Raw genomic sequence first — 25,806 nt, 5'->3', positions numbered from 1 at the left:
TGGTCAGCACTCCTCCCAAGTTTGGCCGACTAATATATATATATATATATATATATAGTTTTAACCTAAAAATCCACTCCCTAGTCATAACATTTGTTCTGGGACCTCTCACTACGTGAACACATTTTTGAAAATATGGAACAATTTATTCTGTGGTTTAAATGGTGGAAGATGAAAACAAACTGATCCTGTATTTTACACCCATTTTTTCCCCGATCTAATGGTTTTTACTTTGCTTACTCTCTTTGAATACTAACTAACTGGACTCTATTTCTATTAGTAGCTATATAAATAGCTTTCTGTAACTTGAAATGAAGGATTGCAATCTCTAGGGGCAGTCGACAGACAGATTCAACCAGCCTTCCCGATGCCCATGTATGCTTTAATGATTTTAACCTAAATGTTCAAAACCTATGTGAGAAAAGTTTGTTTACCGGTGTTAAACGCACATGGGGAATATATGCATTACATATTTTGTTACCATTTATTTTCTTTCAATATTAGAATGTTATTACATCCAACCAAAATATTGTTTCTACGCTTTTGGTTATAAGGAAGGTAAAGGTTATGTTCTAGGGAATTATTCATTACGTATGTGTATATGGATAGAGGTATGTTTCATACAGTTGTATACACTTACTTTATGTAAAATATATATACTAGTATATATCTGTGTATGTGACTATATGTATGTACAATATATTGTTATATGCTTTTTACTTAATTAGAAAGTATGTACAGCTTTCCTGTATATGAAAATATTATGTCTGTTGGAAATATCTATTGGAGGCAATCATTTAATATCAATATCAGTACTTGTATTCATAAAGTTGTTTGGTAGTTTACTAAAATTTACTCATGTTGGTGTTGAGTTTCTTGATTATTCCTTCTGTTGATGTTATTGTTTACTTCAATAGCTATTTTGAGAGAGAAGGGCACTGTATGTTGAAAGAAAGAACAAAATATATCATGTACCAATTTATTCATGCATATAAAAATACAAAAGATGATAAAATTCAACTTTCTCAAGCTACGCTTACATAGAGCTTTACAAAAATCCTTGAAAGATATCTCTTAAAATATACAGAATATGTCACACACACTCCTTGGTATTTTTTTTATTTATATATTCATGTTTGGGTTGGCCTTCAATAACTTTTCTTACACTACTTCTAGGTTACCAATGACATTAATTATTCATGACAAATGTGGTTTATGTACTCAGTCACTTGAATACATTTTTTGAACTAAGTAAGTAAACATGCAATATTGTGGATTTTTTTACTTAATGGTTGAATTATCGTCATCACAGAAAAATTACACAAAAGTTTCCTTAACAATTGCATAAGACAGATTTTCTTAAACAGTACAGCCCCCGGCAGTACAAAGGGGATACCTATATCCTGAAACACTCACTTCCCTACAATGCATTAAGTATTTTAACTAACTCCACAGCGATGAGCAAACTTCAATAGCAAGTATGACCATCGCTGTACAGTTAAGCAAGATTATATCAAGAATATCAGCTGTCCCAGCTAACTGTAGAGCACGGCCATGCATATTGGCAGAGGAGGAGGAGGAGTAAAATCAATTGGTAAAAGTGCAGTGTTGCCTGACCGTACATGTACGGAAATTTCATGGCATGTACGGATGTACGATCCAGACCTTAGTCCGTACGCTAAATGCATGGCTTGTCAAAATTTGCTCTTGCAGTTTTATCCCTAATATTTCCCTAAGAAATTCTTAAACCAATCATACGGACCTGGAGACAAAAATGTGCAATGTGCGTTCGGTAGTATTATCCTCTTCAAAAAATTGCAACGCTTACAGGAAGATGAAGGAAATCGGGTACCTCCCGTCGCCCATTACACAATCCCGTTTCTCTCACTGTTCATTGGTGGAACCGTCTCGCATCACTACTTGCGGAGACTTGTTCTCGTTCGCCTGGTCTACAGTTAGCTGGTAAGGAGTTTAAGAGCTTGTTTTTATTGCTGGTAAATGCACAGAGGTACAAAGTACTTTTGGGGAGGGGAGTAGTAACAGAAATTTTAATTGTATGAAAGATGGATGGAAATACCATGTTTCCATGTAGAACAGCAGTGAGATGGATCAATTTTAATAGCATGTGCCAGACTCAAACTGGCAGTTTGTAATTCATGACCATGAGAAATAGTCAAGACCTACCACACAGGTCTTCGTTGGTGACTTGTGGTTAGCACAGGGAGTCCATCGTCCACTACACGTAGATTCTCATGAAATTTTGGAGTTCCCACCAGGATGAAACCCTGGTCTGCATGTACCACAGGCAACAACACTAACCATTCAGATATGTGGAAACTTTTGCTTGTCTATATCATATGTTTTGGTGTTTGATGTAGGTCTCATCAGTTCAACATCCACAATGGACTTTTAGCTTCTTTTATTTTTATTTTTTTTAGCTAATTAGCTGTTTATAATCAGTCGTGACCACATAAATTGGTTTGAAATATGAACACCCTCTGGTACGTCATTAAGATATAATGAGGTTTTTAAGTTCAATTTATGCACAGAAGTGGGATCTGAACTACCATGTGCCTTTACCAGTATTGAACCCATGATTACAAGGTGACGACGTTACCACTATGCCATTCGAGATGCCCGAAGATATAATGACAAGCAAATCAGCACTACAATGTGTTTTATAAAACAAGATCACAGGATATGTAAGTAGGGAATGGTGCATTAAAACATTAGTTTTATCTCCTTCCAGTACTCCACAACAGTGCTTTAAGGTTCGACTGGACCGTTGGCAGACTTCAGCACGGCCATTTTCTAAATTTCCTCTCCTTTTGAAAAACACTGTGATAATCCAAATTGTGAAAAATTACATGTGTTTAAAATTCCTTCTAGAGCATTCATGTGAGTCTTTGCATGGTGTACAGATATTCACATTAGTTTTGTGGCTACGTAAAATTAAACTGTTGTGAATATCAGCCAAAGGTCCCACCGAGCCTTAAGGAATAAAGCCTGCCAAGCAGCTTCGATGCACAGTGTGCTTTTTGAAAAAATTCTGTGTGAGGACATTCTAGTAACACCCCATTCAAGTATCAGGGTGTCACATGGAACACATACCACTCAGACTGCAAATTTGGAACCAAAGACCCCCGCACAAATACCACCTTGGGGATTCATTGTCAGTGCATATGTTCCATAGGCAATGCAATACATAAAGCTCTTGCTTGTTTTACTCTACTGTAATAAAACTGTTAGGGAGATTTCACACCAAAGTGACAAGTAACATCTGCGAGGATCGACCAATCGAATGCAGACTTATGCAGCATACATTACACAATGCTGTGAAGCGCTGCTGTTGCTCGTTTCCAAGTGTCATGTGTTGTACGTTGTTTATCACTTCAGTATGAATTCTCCCTAAGTGACAGTAACTAGCAATGCAAACCACCATGAAGAATCTTCAGCGGAGACACATTGCAGCGGTTCGGATCCCACTTTAAACTGTAGATCCAGTCCCGATTAGCCTATCTGCGGATAAAGTGGACTTATTCAATTCAAGTCAATTAAGAATCCTCAATAGGAGCCGTCCACTAACACTGCTTTCAAGGAGTTCCCCAATTGTCCTCATAATGCTGGATCTCCACTGGGGTTAAAACTGGAATAGCTCATATCAAAGTCATGAGTGCTAACTGCTAGGCTATAAAGTCTGTTTAAGGATTCTACTTGCAAGATGCTGTTCATCTTCAGATATCCCATTCATCTCAGTTCTCAACGTATGATCACAATCTGGAAGTTTCACAACCAGTGTTCCAGAGCTAAAAATATGATTGCCGTAGGTAACTGTGCTCAATGGTGTGGTTAGTACCTTATATGGGTTTGCTACTGAAATTGATCATTCCTACTGACGAAACACAGAAACAAGGGTATTTTCATTTCTCTAAGCTGAACTGTACTGTTACATGGAAAACTTGATGGGATTATTCTCGTGCAAAAGGAATACTGCATGCATTTTTCAGATTGCCTGTAGTTTCCACCTGATTCCTTGTTGATATTCATTCTGGCAAAATTGCAATAAGTGGCAAAAATTCAGGATTTTACGAAACAAGCAAGCAGATGTGTTAAAATGCTAGCCACCATTCAACTTTACCTATCAAATATTTGGTGCACAAGCATCCTATTTTACACTATGGGAATCGAAAAATGCATCATCTCACCAAAGCTTGTCATGTTTTGTATGCAACTGGAATTTTTCTATAATTTCCAAATCTGTATGTAGATTGTCTCGTTGTTTCAACATGCATGTAATGAAGACACCACGGAAAATGGTACATATTCACTCACCAATTATGCACGTTACTTTTTTCAGATGACAAACACTGCCTTTCTCAGCAAACTTTTGAGTTCATTACAGAAACAGACAACGTAAAAACTGCTTTATTAGCAGCTGCATGATCAATCTTTGTGGCGATTTTGATGTCAACAACTGACATAAATTTTATTGTGGGTGTAACAAGAATGATGAATAAATACGCAATTGTTGCAAATGAGAAGTGAACTATACTTTGTACAGGTAGTGTTTGCTAATCTAATGTCCATAAAGAATATTTCATATATTTTATACTGATAAGTATCAAAAATATGTAGCACTGAATTCTAAGAGTGATATTATGCTCGAATCTCTACAAATTTCACATACATCTTAATGCAGTTATAATTAAGGTTTTAGTAATAAATATATAAATAAATAAAAGTAATAAAAGCATCCTAAAACCAAACATAACAGTATGAGCAAATTAATTTTCAAAATTTCATGAGAGCAGTGTGGGCAGGCAGCATATAACTTACTAACCCTGATGAGTGGTAAAATTATTACTTCTGCTTAGTGTAAAATGTGTATATAGCCCAGCCTTTGTCAGTGATTCACATTTACGTGTCAATGAAAGCATCGTGCAACCAGAAGGCACATTAACAAACGAAATGCCTGATCTGAAAAGTCAACCACATCCTCATACATGAATTAAAAGCCATTATAACTTGACTACGCTACACCTATCTTAAGCTCAACAGTTCTTGCGCTGCAATCTGCAGAATGTAGTTGAAATCGGTCTCCAGGTGGAGTCGCCAGAACCTGTTTCTGCCCCAGACGTGAGGTGGATAACACGGACTGCCAATGCCGTGCAATATTCTTGCGATGGAACGAGCCGTGAAGTTGTTGTCCCTGAATGAGCAAACCAAGCTGCGGATGTCAGCCTGGAGTTGCTCAGGGTTGGAAATTTCAACCTGAAGAGAGAAATAAGCTACAATTACACACATATCTATTAGGGATGGCCACAAAATGGATATCCAGATTTCAAATTATCCGATATCCATTTTGGATGCAATGGATAATGTGGATATACAAATATCCAGATAGTATGGATATGCAGATAATCAGAATATCCGGATAGAACAGATTTTGTAGAAAGTCTGTACTGAAATACGGAAATGACATATAAAAGAATATGAAGATAGCCTGTAAAATGGATAAACTATGAAACTGTCCAGATAATGTTCATTCGGGTATCTGGACATTTCGAGAGAGAGAAATAAAAGTAATGAATAAAATAAAGGTATACAATTCATATACACTCTGGTTACATGAAGTAAATGTTCAAATACACAATTCCTATTTCAAGACAAAATTCATTGCAATTACCTAGTTACATGTATCAACTAAAGAGATGAACGAGCCAATTGCATACTTTATGGAATGTTTACTATATAATACTGGATTGATAAAATATTGGTTACAAGTATCGGAAAATCTTATATTAATCCATCCTTAGTAAAGTTATTTCACCCACCTAAAATATTAACATTTACAGAGTAGAATAACTTTTTTTGTTGTTGTTGTATTTGTAATTTGGTTGCATCATACTGATAAGACAGTAATACAGTCAAATTAGGCCATTTTGGAGGCAAACCTGGACATACTTAAAAATGAAACGAAACTTGCTGGAGCATGTAGCACTACTTGAGTTGTATTTCTCACAAAAACTAACAAAGAATCCTGTTGTGGGTTTCGGAGATATGACATCATCAATATGGCTGCCATCAGAATCTGTAGTGCAATCTTTAAACAAGTATAACTTCTCGCAGGAAAGAGATAAAACCTTCGTTTTTGCACCAAATGAAAGAAAATTGATTGGGAAATTTATCGAATAAAGTATATTCTATGTACTGGATACATTGTCTGAAATATAGTAAAAAAATGAGAAAATTAGATTTTTAATTAAGTGTTTTAACGTTTTTTTCATAAATTACTTAATAATTATAAATGTATTATTGAACATTAGAATTGTTGAGCATTTTAAGGACTTTACAATGATGACTGGCTCTTCTCTCTACCATTAACCATAAGGGAGTTATTTCATGTAATGTAGTGGTTGCTTGCTAGCTGATATACAGCCCTACTAGTGCGGTTGAAATGTAAGGAAAAGTGGTAGATTGCACTATAAATTCTGATGGCGGCCATATTGATGACATCATATCTCCGAAACCCGCAACAGGATTCTTTGGGACTTTTTGTGAGAAATACAAATCAAGTAGTGCTACATGCTCCAGCAAGTTTCGTCCTATTTTTTAGAATGTCCAGGTTAAACTCTAATTTGACTGGACTACAGTGGCACGTATATCTCTCACAGACAATTCTATGGCAAGATATTCCTGTAACAAGATAGTGCATGCTATTAAAAAATTAGACCACATCTGACAAGCACAACATACCTTTTGCTGCAAGTCCACTTCCAAGACCTTGTCTTCTTCAAAATAAGCACGAATCTGATCTTTAAGAGAGTCACTTCGCTTGTCATCTGCAGCATCACAACACTCTACACAGTCACGGTATGATATACTGAAAACCAATATCATATTACTGCATTATTAATAGAAAAACTTCAGAAACAAAGAGTTTCAAACAGTTAAAAATGGAACTTACAAACAGTGAGCATAACAGAAAAACTATATTTCATTAAAGGTAAAATAATGCACTTTATTACAAAATTACAACACCAAAATTTAATTCATATATAAGGATGAAACTATCAACAGACCATCGATGAAAATGGTTATATTAATTTCTTTACTAAATAGTGTAAGTCCTACCTCTGAAGCATGAAGCAGGGAAGCATGTAACTGTAATTTACAAAGCCAAAAGCACAAACACATTTATCTGCGTGTGTAAATTTGTCCAAATGGATAATAACAAAAGTTACTGATAACAAACTAGTATTAAGGCCTGAGTTAATACCAGCATATCGGAATTGACCGATACATAGAGGCACATATTTTTGGTAAATAAAAAAGCAACATTTCGGTACAAAACTGAGTCAATTTCGGGTTCAAAAGCGGGTAAATAAAATGAAATATCGGTGTTATAGCGGTGAAAAATTGGATGAAAAGTGGTATATAAAAAGACATTTTGGTTTTAAAATTGTGAATATAATCTTAAATTTGATTTAAAAACTACACTTATTCCACAGAATTAACATTTCACTTCTAATAGCATATTTATGTAGTTATAAGAGTATTAAGTTTATTTCTGTGTAAAGGAGTCCATTTTTGCTTCTCCAGTATTAACAGCAGAATTAATCAATTTTCCGGGAATTGCATAACTCACAGGATACTTCTTACTTCAGAAAGTGTCGCGTCGGTATATAAATGGTAAATTTCGTGTTTAAGAGTTAATTTCGCTTTTTGAAGTTCATTTCGTATTATTTCGTGACAAAACATGGTCACAAAATGCATCTCACACCTTTCAAAAACATGAAAAATTAACACTACAATGTGTTTTTTCAAATTTCGTTTTTTCGTCAAAAACGAAATATGCATGCCCCTACCGATACAGCATTTTAAGTATCAAAAAGCATCACTTCAAATTTAATCAGTGATGTCAGTCAATACTTCTCTGGAGTTCACATATTGTGGAAATTATACAAAATGCACTATTTTCATTAATTCTGTGAGAAAATTGTATGGCAAAAAGCTAGTAGATTTATGTGGAACAATAGTGTTGCAATGTAAAGTTTGTACTCCCAGAGTTACAAATAAACTAAACCGCTTCGTGCAGCTTATCATTGCATAATTATTCTTGTATATATGTATTGCTTGCATTGTAGAATTATTTTTCTTGCAATTTACAGTTCTTACAAGCCCATAAACACAAATTTCGCTGTTAGATTTTGGGAGAACACACGCTCCATTCATCAGACATTTATTTGTATTTTGGATAATATTACAGTTACAATGGAAATAATTTAACAAAAGCATAAGAAGCAGTCATACAATGAATCTTGTGAATAATATCACATTATTTGAATATAACAATTCAACATGAAACAAGCAATTTATTATTATTATCATTTTTAAAAATGAAGTTGTCAAATTTTAATTATGGATCCCAAATATCATGAGATCATTTTTATGTCATCCTCCTATGTACAAAGATTCTTGATCTCTTCTGTAGGATTAAATTTCAAAGGTGGTGGCTTAACCCATTTGTGAAAGAAGAACTCCACAGTGAGTCTATAGTGGAAGAAATGAAATAATGAGAATGGCAATATGTGAACCCAAAAGTGCTGGGCATTTAGCTATAGGGTGTTCCAGAAATTGTAACTACTCTAATCAATTTTGAATTGCATTAACATAAAAGTAAAGCCGTGGTAGTAGGTAAGGCATTTGACTTCCACATGGGAGAGCCGGGTTCGATTCCTGGGGTGGGTTTCTAAGGTTGGAATCTCTCTGGTTTTGTTCCCGGAAAAAAGCAGCTCTGGGGCTCACCCAGTCTCAAATCAATGGGTACCTGGGGACAACCCTGGGGGGAGAACGGTGGCCGGAGCATGGAGCTGATCAGACTATGATGCCAAGGGTCCCAGGTTCGAATCCCAGCCTGGCCGTGGATGAATTGAGTATCCATTCATCAATTTCATCATATCATCACTCATCCCCATCTTTGTAAATTAGCCAAAAGTGGCACAAAAAGCGAAGTAAAATAAAGCAAATCAATTAACCTCAAAAGAGATCGAGAATGTGTGGGACCTTACCCCCACTCCCTAAATGTGCCTTCATGGCACGTTGCTATATGCACGGGGAACTTTACCTTACCATTACTTTTAATATAAAAGTATCAGTATCAACTTAGTCCTAATCACTACACTAGTTGCAATACAAACAGATTAACACAGTTGTCTACACTTTCTTTGTTCACGACATAACCAACGAAATAACTCAGACACAGAAGTGGGAGCAGATCTCAAGAAATCAATATTTACCTCAAATTTCGTGGCACAACTAAGTTCAAGCAAATATTCACACAGAACATAAACATACCTTGATAAAGCCTTGAATACTGTTTCCAACTGCATCAGAGAGCTCTTCTCCTGGAACACAGCTCTCTGATGCAAAGTCTCTAAAGCTTCATCCAGTTCAGTTGGACTGAGATTCCCAGGGGATCGGACATGGAAACCAGGAATAGAAAATTCCACCACAATCCCAGACTTCCTTGATTTCTCCCCAACTATGGACACAAAAATATAAAACAATTGGAAGGTGCATTAACCCTCGCATTACCAAGCAGGGTATTCTGACTACCCCAGGTTGATTTTTCCCTATAATAATTTTATCTGAAGAGCTGCATACTTGTGGTTTTATGACTTTGTCCTAAAATGATTGAAATTTTATTTACACTCGTGCTGACCCAATTCTTTTGTTTTTATAGTTATTACTGACGGAATATATTGGTAGGGTTGTCAGACTACCCCGCTTGGTATGAAATGTCTTATCTTCTTATTTGTCAAAAATGAAGGTTTTACGAAATATTTATCTCATTCATCTTCGTTATTTAATTTTTCCATACATTGTTTAGCTCAAATAACATATAATAATAAAATAATAATCCGTCGCGCAACAGCCCATGAAGGGCCTAGGCATACCTACCGACTGCCGGTCTCCCTCCCACGCTTTTCTTAGTCACCTCTAAGCGTGGAGATCTTCAACCAGTAGTGGAATAGTGGAGGGGGGGGGGGGGGTCAGCCCGACGTATCCCCAGCCGTTATAGTAGGTCTCCGTGACCGGATTACGCTCACTCACTCGGAGCTCCCCAATTTCCTCACGATGGTGGGTTGCCACCGGCCCTATACGTAGGCCGAATAAATTCCGACCAGAGCCGGATTCGAACCTACACCGTCCCGCAGCGAACGATATCAAGACGAGTGAACGCCTTAACCTGCTCGGCTACGGAGGAGGACTCAAATAACATATATTGTTCTCTATTGTTTCAGGTTACTATTGTTGAGTTGAATTAGAGCGCGCATACATGGCAACGCTGCACTAGTGTCACCATACGGTGTTTATGTTCAGTTTAAATACTTTTAATAATTTGAAAAACTGTATTTCAATACTAAATAAAGCTATTCATTGAAAATAACAGAATCTAAAAACAAATATTACACTAAATCACAAAATTGTATTGCGGTAGTCAAAATACCCCGCTTGGTAAAATAAAGGTGTCGAAAAGCTTGGCAAAGGGAGGGTTAATATCTTGATAAAAAATCAAATTAAAATTAATTCAGTTCAAATAATTGTAGTATTAATATAAGCAAACTCATCTACTGGAATGAATTTGGAAACAAAGATTCTGATAATTTTGACCTGGAATCAGGATGATCCTAAGGAAGATTTCACACCAAAGCGAACCTGCAGTAATCAATTAAATTTTTCGAACAAAAACAAACAACAAGCTGCACATGTCGATTGTCACTCGCATGTTGTTCTGACGGCCTGTTTTCTCAATACCATGCATCGTGTCACCTCTTGACACAATGAATGTTTTTCTCTAGACCAGTGGTTCTCAACCTTTTTCAGTATGGGACCCACCTTGAAGGATATTACACTTCATGGGACCCATAAGCATTGGCGCTGGCAGAACTACTTGTAGGGGTGTGCACCCAGCTTATGATCATATTCTTGATAACATCGAGTACTCTCCTTTCAGCTTGTTTAAATAAATTACACATACTTCATACTAGAAAAGTAAATATGTAATTTAAAAGACTTAGTAATTTAAATGTAATAGATTTTTAAGGCACATAAAATACATTTTCGAGCCCGACTTAGAGACCCACCAAATGCCCCCTTGCAACCTGGTAGTGGGTCGCTCCCCATAGGTTGAGCAACGATGGTCTAGACTGATGGGTTAATGTTGTCTGTCACTTTGCAGCTTCGGTGTGAATTCTACCCAAGATTAAAAAAATGTATCAACAAAGCTGCAATAGCAATACATCTATGAAGATTCAGTTATAAATCAATCAGTTTTCTATTCCACAGGGAAAAGATTTACCGGTACTTCATTTAGGTAATGAACCTGTCATTGCACCAGGTGCTGAAAAATATACAAACATTTACTCACTTTTTGTCCACTCCAATCCTTTCAAGTGCTTCTTCACAATTCCGCTGTCCCAGCCAATGGAGGAAGCCACTTCAACAACAGGGAACTCAAGTTTGGTGCTGTCATCATGGGTAGAGCCCTTATTCATGTTGAGGGCAATGGCAACTGCTAGTGGGGGACACTACGGAGAAAGTCATAGAAATGGTATGGTAATTCCCATTTGTGAATCTAGAAGCACTACATATATGTCTTGTCACTTTACAAATTAGAACGTCATTCCAAATACTATGCTATATATATTAATTTAATGCAATTAATCTTATGTGACATCACAAGAACATTTGCTCAATGAATAAGTAACACAGTTTGCACTAATTTTGCATGTAAATTTTATGGTGGAAGAAGATTCTTTGTTACGAGGCGTATTTTATAAGTAAGTATCATTTTGATATGTACAAAAAACAAGTAAACTTTTGTAACAATTTTATTGTTACATGAAAGACCACACTTTTATCTACTTTTCCACATAATTGCCACCAATATTAAGGCACTTATCATATCGAACAACAAGCTTTTGTATTCCGTCGTCAGAGAAGTTTGCCGCCGGAGTTGACAGCCACTGCAACATGGCCGTTTTGAGGCTATCGTCTGCTTAAACTTCACTTTCTTGAGCGATGTTGAATGCTGCCATTCCATTGGTTGTTGTTTTGTTTCGGGTGTAACGTAGGCCACCCACGTTTCATCACATGTGACAATTTGGCTTAAGTACGCGCCACCTTCAGCTTCATAATGCACAAGAAAAGTCAAGGCGCTACCTAAACGTTTGCTTTTGTGCACCTCAGTTAACATTTTTGGTACCCATCGTGAGCACAGTTTTTCGATAGTTTAAGCGTTCGGTAACAATTTCGTAGATAACACTTCTTGAAACTTCAAGGAACTCCTCTTATAACGAAGAAATCGTGAAGCGTCTGTTCTCTTTCACTTTTTCGTCGACTTTCTGCACCAAATCGACAGTGATCGCTGAGGGTCGCCCACTCAGTTCCTCGTCATGAACATCCTTTCGGCCATCTTTGAAAGTTCTTACCTATTGGCATACCATTCCATCACTCATAATGTTTTGTCCGTACACTTCACAAATCTGACGGTGAATTTCAACTGCTTTCACGCCTTTAGCACTAAGAAAACGAATAACAGCACGTATTTCACAGTCAGCGGAGGCATTTTAAATACGCAAAAGCAAATGTATACACGATTGATTGTTGCCGCAATGGCGTCTGTGGCTTGCCAACAGATGTAGGTACACAGTGCACATGCACGGGACACCAACCGCAGCGCTGCAGCGGCGGAATTTCAAAACGGTACTTACTTTTAAAATACGCCTCGTATTTCTTAAAGGTTAACTGAATCACTTGCATACATATGGTAGGAATATTTCTTTGTACCGTGCGTCCATTTCGATCTTCAGCCGAGATCGGGAGAAGCATGGCACGCGGCGCTGATGGAGATGCCGACATTTGCGACCTGTAATGCCCGCTTATTTTTATGGACGTATGCAGACATTTATATAAATATTGAAAAACGAGCACTAACCTGTGTTATAAGATTACGGTTTTAATTTTAGTAGCTTAGTGGCTGTATGTGCCGATGATTTTGACATGCCCACCTCTTGTGAAACACGGCGTAGAGGTTTGTTTGGAGAACGTTCTAACGCTGCACCAATATCATAGAGTTATGCTTCGGTTAGAATCCGTCGTTTTTGCTTAGGTGTTTTAAAATTTAACGATCCAGTTTCTCGTAATTTAAGGACAACATGTCTAACCATATCTCTGTGTGGAGTTGAAACACCTGGGAATTTCTGTACAAATTGCCTACACATGTCTCGACACGAGTCTGTTTTCATGTACGTGTCATACATAATATATCTTCGTTCTAACGTGAACCTTGCGGCTGGCATTCCAATCGTCTAACTGACACAACATACATACACACTGCAATAACACAAACAAGTAACTGAAAGTAACCAAGAATAACACTCTTGCGCACAGTACGAAATTAACACGCTCTTGGTTTACATTGCTCGCCACTATATTCACAGTTCTGTCTTCATCTAGTCGCGAAGGAACAAAAAAACTCGAGCTCGGAGAAATCGGATTGCAAGGAAGCTTACGAAAACCATTTACTTTTAACGGTTTCGTCTGCAGCGTAATCTTGATACAGTGTTGCACATTCGAAACCTCCAAACGATCCCCATCGACACAAAACTCTTTCAAGGATATAAACTTAAGGAGGACATTACTGGTCAAAATTATGATTAAAATGTTCTATTATCTGTGGCTCTTAACATCGTTTCTAAAGCGTATTTTTTTGTGTATATAAGGGCAGAACTTGGATGAATTACAGATGATAAATTATAACACAGGTTAGTGCTCATTTTGCAATATTTATATAAATGTCTGCATATGTCCATAAAAATAAGCGGGCATTACAGGCCGCAAATATCAGCATCTCTGTCAGCGCCGCCCGCCACGCTTCTCCCGATCTCTCGGCTGAAGATCGAAATGGACGCACTGTAGTTTTATACGAGATTTTTACGTACTAAATTTTTGCTGTCTTCTTTTGAACCACAACATTGCAATTTTGCCTCCCACATGAAGAAATGTAACTAAATTCAATCCAATAGATCCAGACATGAAGCTACCAACGCCACCTATTGAGACCCATTCTGGTAGACCTTTTAATTACAAGTGTTTTCTTTGTTTTTAAGTTACTGGTACAAAAAAAACTTTTGGGAGTCCAAACCCTGTAAATTATGCAGTGTTCAACTTATTAACATGCTATTTGTCCACATCAATCTCTCAAAAGTTCCAGAATGTCAGTGTTGACACAGTGGACATAAGCCAATTTTTGTGTTATTTATTACTACATGCACGTAAAAAGTGGCGAAATTCACAAGCTAAGACCAAATCTATGTTATTTTGTGAGTTTAAATGCATTAAAAATGTGTTAACATACCCCTTTCGCCACTTGTACTCACTTTCTGGTAACAATGAACGTTTTTTTGGTATTATCGCGAATCCGAAAAGTCAAGGTCCCTACATATAGGTCATGATCTTCTGAAAGCAGATTGGTCATGGACAGGCATGCTCTAGTAAAAATGGATATCTTTCAAAAGCTAAATTTAGAGCAATATTTCTATAGTTACATAACAGAGTGCTTTAGTAGAGTGGCATGAAAAGTTGAAGTGTAATACTTATCTCGGTGGCTTTAAAAAATTGAAAGGTTAACATACCAGTGTCCAAAGGGATATGGGAAAGTAGCAGTTTAAAGTGTTCTTGCTGACAAGTACTGTGGTCTACATGCAAATCCTGAATGTAACATTGTGTTTGACTCTTTATCTATTTCTAACCATTATTCATTAATAGAATTGCCTCCCCGATGGCATAGTGGTAATGTTGTCACCTAGTAAAGAGTCCTACATTCTATACCCAGTGGAGGCACATGGCACAGTGGTTTGGTTCCCACTTTAAACTGCATGTACAGTCCCGATTAGCCTATCTGTGCATAAAGTGGACTTAAAACAAGAATCTTCAATGGTATGATTAACATAGAGGTAGAATGCAACATAACATAAAACAATCAAAAAAAAAAAGATGTGGTCTTGCTTTGACTATCAGAACATACAGGGAGGGCTATTCAAAATGAATGATGAATTTTTAGAAAATACCAAGTATGACGAATTTGAAATTTTGTTAAAATTCTTCAAGACTTTAGTATTTTGCATCACTTTCTGCCTCTAGACTAATGAATACTAACTGGCCTCTCCGATAGTGAAGTGGCTTAAACTCATTGGTAACACCGTTCGAAATTTGAAATTGAAATTATTGTGAATCTTTGAGGAAGACCCTGTTAAAGGGTGGAAACATTACATTTTAGTGTAAATTTTTTCTACAATAAATTCTGCCTTGGTCAGCATTTGCTTGTTTCACTTACACTCATGCTTTGTAATCAAAGAGTTCCAAGTTGCATACTCAGTGGAGGCATCTTGCACAATGGTTTGGATCCAAGTTTCAACCTTAGGTCCAGTCCAACTTAGTAAATCTGAGCAACAAGTGGAATTAAAACAAAATTTGACACTGAGTATAGATGATGATTAGATAAATACTGATGTTAGGACACCAGGAAGAAACTCTCATGCATAGAGCAGGACTCAAACCCAGATCCTTCAGTGGTGAAATCATCAACTTGAATGCTAACTATGCTCTGCCACTGCTTTTTTCCTCACGCAAATACAATGCCTTCTGGAATTGTTAGAGAGCACATCATTTCCACATTACCAGACTGTTTTTGATGAAACCTGGGAATATGCATGATCTCCATACTGTCAAGCATCACATTCCAAACTGACAGTTGAGTTGGAGTTTTAAGTCCACTTTGTGCACAGTAAGGCTAATCGGTAGAGGCATGCAAATTTTGTTTTTGACGAAAACACGAAATATGAAATAACATGCTGTAATGTTCATTTTTCACGTTTCTGAAAGGTGTGAGGTGCATTTTCCTACCGTTTTGTCACGAGATAATGCGAAATGAACTGCAAAATGCGAAATATACTCTTAAACACGAAATTTACCGTTTATATATAATGGAACCACGAGCAAAACAACCTGCGCAGACCCGCGACTCCTGTGCACCGTACCCCCGCGAGTAGGGGAGGGGGAAAGTGGACCATGCTTTCTTATGGCCCGAGGTGGAGGGAAGGGAAAGCTGCATGGTGACTCTCAAGGTTTTTTTACTTGTGGTTGATCTATAACAACACAACACTTTCTGAAGTCGGAAGTATCCTGTGAGTTATGCAATTCACGGAAAATTTATTAATTCTACTGTAAATATTTAAGAAGCAAAAATGGAACCCTTTACACAGGAATAAACTTAATACTATGGTAACTACATAAATGTGCTATTAGAAGGGGTAAGTTTATTTTGTGTAATAAGTGCAGTTTTTTAATCAAATTTAGGATTATATTCACAATTTTAAAACCAAAATGTCATTTTATATACCACTTTTAATCCAATTTTTCGCCGCTATAACACCGATATTTTATTTTCTTTACCGCTTTTGAACCTGAAATTGACTGTTTTTATACTGAAATTTTGCTTTTTTATTTACCAAAAATATGTGCTTCTAATAATAACACATTACATTAATTCAACTAAAAAGAGTTTACAAATTACAAATATAGGTATTGGACAGTATAACAAGTATAGTTGTATTTGACCAAATAAACATCTGAAATCTTTGGGTCCGTTACAATTACAAGCGGAAGGGGGCATAATGTTCCAATAGAACTAAGTAATGAAGACTAGTTTTGGCATGTACTTACTTGTTCTCAAGCTTTCACCCCTATAACAGCGAAATTTTATTTTATTTACCGCTTTTGAACCTGAAATTTTGCTTTTTTATTTACCAAAGATATGTGCCTCTACTAATCGGGATTGGACCTACAGTTTAACTTTTTGATTGATTGCGTTGGAGTTTTAAGTCCACTTTATGCACAAAAAGGCTAATCGGGACTGGACCTACGGTTTAAAGTGGGATCCGAACCACTATGTTCCTCCATGTGATGGCGCAGTGATGACACTATCCCTGCACCATCGGGGGAGGCCCTCAAACTGACAGTTTGTAGCCAGAACAAAACCTTGAAAATTCCTCTACTCTAACCACCAATTTATTTATAACCTTCATTCTTTTAATAGTACCATATAATTTATGGATGGGCCAATGTCAAATTTTGGTAGATACCGATAAAGTACCGACATAAAATTTATTGATATTCTACCGATCTGATATAAATTTCCAAATGGTCCTCGAAGAACCTGAATGGTTCATTGACCTCCTCAATAAATGTGTGTTTCTAAGTGACTGCAATGCAAAAGAAGTTGCATATTTAAACATTTACTTTTTTAAAAAGTGGGACCGTTAATCGGTACTCTATCGGTATCAGCCGATCTAGGCATATCGGTGTATCAGTTTATCGGTAAAATTACCGATTATTTTATCAATCCGATATATCGATAAATATCTGATAATTTAGTGCAAAATTCTGCCATTTTGTTGTAATTTTTATGAATAATCTCCATGCTCTACTTTCTAAAAAAAGTAAATGTCTGTCACCTTGAAACACACATTAATTAAGGTCAATGAACTTTTCAGGTTCATCAAGGACCATTTCTAATTTTATATCGGATCGGTAGAATATCGGTTATCGGTATCGGTAAATTTTATATCGGTACTTTATTGGTATCGGCCAAAATTTCATATCGGCCCATCCCTAATAAAAATTATAACAAAATGAGAAAATTATGCACTAAGTTATAAGATATTTATAGATATATCGGACCGGTAAAGTAATTGGTAATTTTACTGATAAACCGATGCGCCTATATCAGCCAATACTGACAAGAGCATCAATTAATTGGTCACATCCCTAATATAATTACAACTAGTTGACCTACATCTTGCTAATTCTTGCTCCTAATTTCAGCACTTAGAAAGTAACTCTCCCTATTGAGACTCACCTTCTTTGCAGCTGCTTTCAACTGCTTTGACCCACCATAACACTGGATTTTGCACATCAGATAAACAGACGACAGAACATGAATCCACTTCTTACTGTGGAGTTCCAAGTAACACAATAAAGTGGATATATTCTCCTCCGGTAGATCCAGTGCCATCACTGTGTCGTATATCGGAAATCCCACTTCATGCCCTGGGCAAACTTTATTATCAAAATCCGGCCCACCAGACACCTCTTGTGACAGACTAGCGTCGTCGCCCACAGTTTGATTTTCAGTGACTTCATTCCGTACAGCCTGCGGCATTTCGGAAGCATCCTGGTTAACCTCCATGCTGTCTCCTAGCATTTCAGCCAGCTTGTTACATTTGCAGGGAATGAAAACCTTCTGTAGAAGTTTCCGAATAGTATGTCGGTCCATTGAGTTTGCGTATATGTGTCTCTTCAGCTCATTCAAATCACCTCCCTGTAAGAAAAACAAAAATCACTACTTGAAGGAAGCTAGCCTTAGGTAGCACATAGCTACTACTTGGTGAGAGTTCTCTCAGTCTCAATGATCATCCAGAGTAAGCTTCTTACAACCAAATAGCACATAATAACTATTCAATTCTTGTATATAATACTAATCATTCTGTTGAAGATCAGGCACATACAGGAGATGTACTACGTAGAAATTTTCAGTGAAACATTTCTATGTAATCATTCTGTTTCTTGGAAACAATATTTTAATCATTATCAATATCTGTAACCCACTGCCATCAACCACAACTGGTTGTTCATCAATAAGTGATTAAAATATATATCTTCACAAATAACACAGACTTTTATTATTATTGTTATTATTATTATTTTATACAAGAATAGGATTATACACATTTGGTATCAGTTTAATTTTAACCATTTTAACATGATTGAAAACTTGAATGAAAAATAGGTTTGTAATGTTTAAAGTTTTATGTTATTTACCTACTGACTTGCTTTTCCTTTTTTATCTTTATAATTATTTTATAAATTGTAATTTCATTAAAAGTAAACTGAGCATAATAACTAGGGGCATGCATATTTCATTTTTGACGAAAAAACGAAATTTGAAAAAACACATTGTAGTGTTAATTTTTCATGTTTTTGAAAGGTGTGAGATGCATTTTGTGACTATGTTTTGTCACGAAATAATGCAAAATGAACTGCAAAAAGCGAAATTAACTCTTAAACACAAAATTCAGGGTTTATTCACCGACGCGACACCTTCCGAGGTCTGAATTATCCTGAGAGTTATGCAATTCCCGGAAAATTGATTAATTTTGCTGTTAATATTGGAGAAACTAAAATTGACTCCTTTACACAGAAATAAACTTAATACGTACTCGGATAACTACATAAATGGGCTATTAGAAGTGAAATGTTAATTCTGTGGAATAAGTGTAGTTTTTAAACAAATTAGGATTATATTCACAATTTTAAAACCAAAATGTCTTTTTATATACCACTTTTAATCAAATTTTTCACCCCTATAACACCGATATTTTATTTTCTTTACCGCTTTTGAACCTGAAATTGACTCAGTTTTTATACCGAAATTTTCCTTTTTTATTTACCAAAAATATGTGTCTCTAATAATAACACATTACATTAATTCAACTAAAAAGAGTTTACAAATTACAAATGTAGGTATTGCACAGTATAACAAGTATAGTTGTGTTTGACCAAATAAACATCTGAAATCTTTGGGTCCGTTACAATTACAAGGGAAGGGGCATAATGTTCCAATAGAACTAAGTAATGAAGACTAGTTTTGGCATGCAATTACTTGTTCTCAAGCTTTCACCACATAATGTGGCTTCCTCAGGAGATAGGACAAGTATAGTAAAGATTAAGACATTGGAAGGTAAGTTTGAAGGTTAAAAAAGGTTAGTTGCCAGGTGGACTTGGAGTAGGAAGGGGTGACAGTGCACTGCTTTGTCTTTTAACTTTTTATCATATTTTTATCTTTTTAACCTTTTTTACCTTCAAACTTATCTTCCAATGTCTTAATCTTTACTATACTTGTCCTATCTCCTGAGGAAGCCACATTATGTGGTGAAAGCTTGAGAACTAAGTAAGTACATGCCAAAACTGATCTTTATTACTTAGTGAAATGATGGCATGTGGTGTAAGTTATGGCTTATCTAGTTTCAATAGAAGTTATGAATTATTATTGAACCAGTGAAGTATATCTAATATAAAAAAAATGTAACTGTAAACAAAACAGTCACTTTACCTGTAGAATTATAGGGCAGAAAATACAAAAATATATACTAATCCAGTCTGAAATAGTTGCCTCAATTGCAGGGAAATGGTACTAATTGTCCATTCTCTAAAGGCAGCCACAGGCAACATGAGCTTTCAGAAGGTCTGGAATAGACATAGCATAAAGATAGATTGGGGCAGTGGAATCTGGGATGAAGCCAGAGATGGGCTTGGTAGTTCAGTGATAGAACATTAGTCCAAAGACACTGGTTTGATCCCAGTTTAAGTCTCAAGTTTTCACTAATTTTTCGATAAGTTTCATTTGTAAACATATTTTTGACAAGTTGTAACACACCAAGAAACTAAAATTAAATTCAACAACTAAATAAGTAAATGCTAAATTGACAGAATAGTCAGAAAGAAAGCGAAATTCTTACTTTGGCATCCAGAAAGACATGGCAGTGAGCAGGCATTCCGTCTCTTCCAGCTCGTCCAATTTCTTGCACGTAGCTTTCGAAGTTCTTTGGCATGTTGTAATGAATAATTCCTCTAATGTTCTGCTTGTTGATGCCCATCCCAAAGGCAACTGTTGCGACCACAATTCGAAGTTTCCCTGCAAGTACAACAATATAAATGCAGAAGAAAACAATGCATGTTTTCAAGATTATACATTGTGCATCTTAGTTCAGAATGATTAACAGAAATCTATTAGTTTGATTTGGATGATCCTAGTCACTGTTTTCATTTTTCACTTCAAAAAGTTGCCTTCATTTTTCAAACAATTAAAAGTTGTTCAAAATACTGGATAATATTAGTGGGCGAGTTTCCACTTCAATTGTAAGCATCAATTTACAAGTGTTTAACTTCAATTGTAAGCATCAATTTACAAGTGTTTAACTTCAATTGTAAGCATCAATTTACAAGTGTTTAACTTCAATTGTAAGCATCAATTTACAAGTGTTTATCTTCAAAATGTTCAAGAATTACATCAAAATATAAAAATCCCTGCTATGAAATCACAAAACACCATTTTTTTCCACACAATATTTCTGCAAAATCAATGCAAACTTTGAATTTCACATAACTTCCAGGATAATTAGAAACAAAGTGTTGTATGACATTTTCGTGGACCCCGCAAACAATCAAAATGTTGGAAGTATCGGGTGGTATCGGTAAATACAATCCAACTAATTCTTTCTGATACTGACATCACTGGCATCAGCCAATCAGCTCTAGTAATAAGTGACTGTTATTTTGACTTTACACATTCTTCATTCTCTTGCTAGTACAAGGGAGAATGAAATAAAAACCTTAAAAGTCTGATAAAAATTATATGAGAGGCTGTATTCAAGTCAAATTTACATCAGGTATCAACTGTTATTTACAAAACCATCTCAAGGGTGCAACACTGATCGAATGAGCTTCATAACACCATTTTTGTCATTTTTAAGATAGCACCTCCTTCACACACTTGCACCAGTGAAGAGCAGTGGTCTCTTGCCCTCAGGAAGCTTAAACTTATAGAAATTTTCTGGCAAATGAAAATTCAATATCACTATGCATTATTACCACACCAGCAAGTTTAAGAATGGAGGGAGAAGTACGACAATGGCTTCAGTTCGCTGGCAGATTGGTGGAAAGACCTTCGCAATGGGTCATAAGCAAGGTTTATTTAAATCACTTCAAGTATATAATTGACAAAGTAATGTGCGTAAGGATTTTGTTGATATCAGAATCACTTTTAGTCAAAGTACATTAATCTTGAAATCACTGAATGGTGTTTATTAGGCTCTACGAAAGGAAACATGACATATGTACTGATGAGGTGAAGTTCATATGAAAGGAAATGTAATATGTACGAGATGTGACACAAAAAAAAACAGGATTGATTGCATAAGTGTAAAACAAAAAGGAGTTGGCAACAAGTTTTGGTGACATCATGCGACACCCCTAATCTATCTGTGCTGCAAGTTTGGACTCACCCGGTCTCGCCAGTTGGGAGTATTACGTCATTGAGTGAACACCTGCAACCGTGATCTGCCGAAAAAATGTCTAGTGTGAAAAGGGAACAAAGAATCAACATCAAATTCCTTGTGAAACTTACTTTCAGGGTCATAGGTAAAAATCCATGTCTCATTGCAAGTAACAACAGATTCCAACAAACTTGGCTCTTTCTAAGGCGTTGTAACATGTCCTCACTCAAGTCTTTACGACACAGTTTTTGGTCATCTGACAGATCTTTTGGTACAACCTTCGCACAAATCATGTTCAATTCCTCTGTTAAAATGAGTCGAACAGCTTCCCTATCCAAGTTAAGTAACTCAGCCACTGCACGAACACTTAATCTTTGGTCACCTCGTATCACTTCAGGAACTCTTGCAATGTTTTGTTCCGTAATCGCAGATCGTGGGCACCCTGTACGTTCATTGTCATCCACACTGTCCCTTCCCTCCAAAAACCGTTTATGCCATTCAAACACGTGTGTCCTAGACAAAGTATCATCCCCATAAGCCTCACTTAACATTTGGAATGTTTCTATTGCCGATTTCTTAAGTTTCATAAGGAATTTGATGTTGATTCTTTGTTCACTTTTCACACTAGACATTCTTTCGGCAGATCACGGTTGCAGGTGTTCACTCAATGACGTAATACTCCCAACTGGCGAGACCGGGCAAGTCCAAACTTGCAGCACAGACTAGGGGTGTCACATAATGTCACCAAAACTGTTGTTACCAACTCCTTTTTGTTTTTCACTTATGCAATCAATCTGTTTTTGTTTTTTTGTCACACCTCGTATACTCTACACACACTTAAATTTATCTGATTTAAAATTCAATAATTTTTATAGGCAAAAATAGCAAACATTTTGTTTAGAATAACATACAAAATACTAATAATGTTAAATTGTAAACAGTGTCATTATCATCAAGCTGTAAATAAACATGGCAGCTGACATTTTGCAAACTATCATTTTAAAAAATTCCAAAATTCAGCTACAAAGACTTTAAAAAATAAATTAAATTATAATTATGGAGTTCATCCAGAATGTTTTATTTTCACTGGAAGAAAAGTTACTGAAACTATGTATTATAGTTTCATTAACACACACCACAAACATTTCCATACTAGGTTTATGTATACAGTATCAGAAACCGAAAAATGTATATTTGTATATAATTTTTTAAAATTTGCTTTAATCGAACTGTTCAATCATTTTTATCCACCCTGGAAGTGACTGAGCGTGCATCCCAAAGATCAATCTTCCTGAGACTAACTCAAGATTGAAAATATATGTGGATCAACAATGGATACATACTAAAATGCAACAAACTTATGCAACTCTACATGAAGAAATATACTAGACAAAAAACAAATTATTTTTTAAGGTTTTAATTTGACTGTCCCTCGTACTTTGCAATGCTTATTCTGCAAGTTTCAACTGAAGTGGAAAAAAAAATTGCAAAAACCTTCAGTAAGCATCTTGAAGGTCTGAAATGGCCAATGATGGACATGCATCAAGGAGCAAGCATGGATGACACACATGCCCACAGCTATGTGTCACACAATGCACATGGGCATTAGCAAATGCTCCAAATTTTGATAGTATGCCCTGTGCTGGTACAGTGCAGTACAGTATGCTGTCAAACAATAAATACCTAATACATAACGTCAAGCCATTGTTATGGAATGATTTCATTATGTACCGCATTTAAAAGTTATTCACACACCTGCCATAAAGAAATCCTGCACTTGCTTCCTCCTAGCAGCACTGAGACCAGCATGGTATGGCTCTGCATTCCAAGATAGCCTGCACCGACCATTTTTTGTTTTGCTCTCTCGTTTGTTGACATCCTGAAAATAAACAAAAATTAGCCAGTGATGTATTAGTCTGCAAGGTAAGGCTCCTAATCATTTTTTCTACTTGAACATCTAGTTTTGGACAGTCAAACTAAATATTTAAATGACATTAATTAGCTACTTGGAACAGTTTATGGCATCACAAGATATAAACTATGAAAGAGTTATGTGGAAATTATGGTTTCACCAATATTAGGTTTGGGTTTTTGGCATTTTATACCACTGAACTACCAAACAAACCTCTAGCCTCCCCACAATTTTTAGGACATCAATAAATTTATTCTTCAAAATTTTCAATAAATAGTAAAGTAGTGCCTCAATAATCTGACGTTTAGTATAATCTGATGTAAAAAAAAAAAGTTTTCTTCTGATAAGCGAGTGAACAGAAACAACTAGGCGAAAGTCCTGAGGCAGACGAAATTCGAATATTTATTTTTCTAATATTTGTTACTACTGTACACATACTATAGTATTTTGTTATACTGTTTTTCCTTTGGCATCATCCAATTTTCCTTAAGTTTGCCACAGTGCGGTCCATAAGCTCCCGAACTAAGGCAATAACAAATTCAAAGTCAAAAGCGCATGAGTCTTGACAGTTTATTTTCTCAAAATAAGATCCATTTGATGCGATACATTGCTCAACAAGAGTTTTCAATCCCTTCATGGCCTCAGAAAAGTCTTCTTTTGGAAGTATCTTGAGTTTATCGGTCACAGCGTTCTGGATCTCCTCAATCGAATTGAATCTTGAACCCTTCAGGTGCATTTTCAGTTTTGGGAAGATGAAATAGTCCGGAGGTGACAAATCTGGTGATTGAGGTGGATGGTGCAACGTGGAGACTTGCTTTTCAGCGAGGAACTGGCGATTTATTGCTGCAGAATGAGCCGGGGTGTTGTCGTGCAGTAGGAAAAAATCACGAGAGGTGAAGAGGTCTGGTCGATCTCATTGGATTGGAGCTAGCAAGAGTTTTAACACTTCCTGATAGATTTCCTCATTTACTGTTCTACCTGGATGCACTAATTCTTTGTGAACGACGCCACTGCTATCAGAAAACATGAACATCGTCTTCGCCCTTGATTTTTGGAAGCGCAGTTTTTTCAGTCTTGGGGATGTTTAACCGACCCATTCGGATCTCAAAAACGGTTGTCCGACTCAGTGCTGACTCACCGTATGCCTTCTGAATCAGTTCCAATGTCTTTGTCGCTGAAAATTCAGCTTTGCAGCAAAATTTAATTGCTACCCGCTGTTCCTCCTCTTCGTCCATCTACAGAGTCTGACACACACACACAACACCAGGTTATATCAGATGTCTGCACTAGGGATGGCCAAACGGATCCGGATCAACAACCACTGCTCCTCTACCCAAAACCTGGACTTTGCTGTTGCCATTCACACCAATCACCACAATATTCCTTTTAATGACTGCTTCCAGGTAGCGATCGTCCACTCCTTGCCCCAATCCACCAACACCTCAATACGTAGAAGATGGGAGAGGGCCTACATATTGACCATGAATGCAACCACACCTCCAGGCCTGAACAAGGCCACCCAGTAACGCCCCTCATCCCCTATCCTCACCCTCACCACCACCTTTTCCCAACCAACCCCCACCACTCACAGTTTTCGACAAGCCAGGCGAAAGAACCATTTTTTTTCCTTCGGGACCTGGCAACACTGCAGGTCATGCTTACTCTTCCCCTCTAGTCACCTAGTTATACAACGTCTCTCTACTCCTGAAGATG

General features: G+C 36.6%; 1 protein-coding gene across 1 annotated transcript in view; it reads right to left on the bottom strand.

Moving 5' to 3' along the window:
- Positions 1-973: 973 nt before the first annotated feature.
- The window catches only part of RecQ4 (RecQ4 helicase), a 57,340-nt gene continuing 32,507 nt past the window's right edge, over positions 974-25,806 (bottom strand). The window contains exons 9-15 of the mRNA XM_083135748.1: positions 23,937-24,060; positions 20,646-20,821; positions 17,987-18,448; positions 11,435-11,594; positions 9,358-9,544; positions 6,757-6,883; positions 974-5,271 (exon numbers count right to left, since the gene is read on the bottom strand). Coding sequence (XP_082991874.1) covers positions 5,041-5,271; positions 6,757-6,883; positions 9,358-9,544; positions 11,435-11,594; positions 17,987-18,448; positions 20,646-20,821; positions 23,937-24,060 — 1,467 coding nt within the window. The 3' untranslated portion in view covers positions 974-5,040. The remainder of the gene's footprint in view (positions 5,272-6,756; positions 6,884-9,357; positions 9,545-11,434; positions 11,595-17,986; positions 18,449-20,645; positions 20,822-23,936; positions 24,061-25,806) is intronic.

The sequence above is a fragment of the Lepisma saccharinum genome, chromosome 14 (genome assembly GCF_977018435.1).
Source record: "Lepisma saccharinum chromosome 14, izLepSacc3.1, whole genome shotgun sequence".
Taxonomy (NCBI): Eukaryota; Metazoa; Arthropoda; class Insecta; order Zygentoma; family Lepismatidae; genus Lepisma; species Lepisma saccharinum.
The sequence above is the reverse complement of the archived record's forward strand: the minus strand, read 5'-3'. Positions and strand labels throughout refer to the sequence as shown.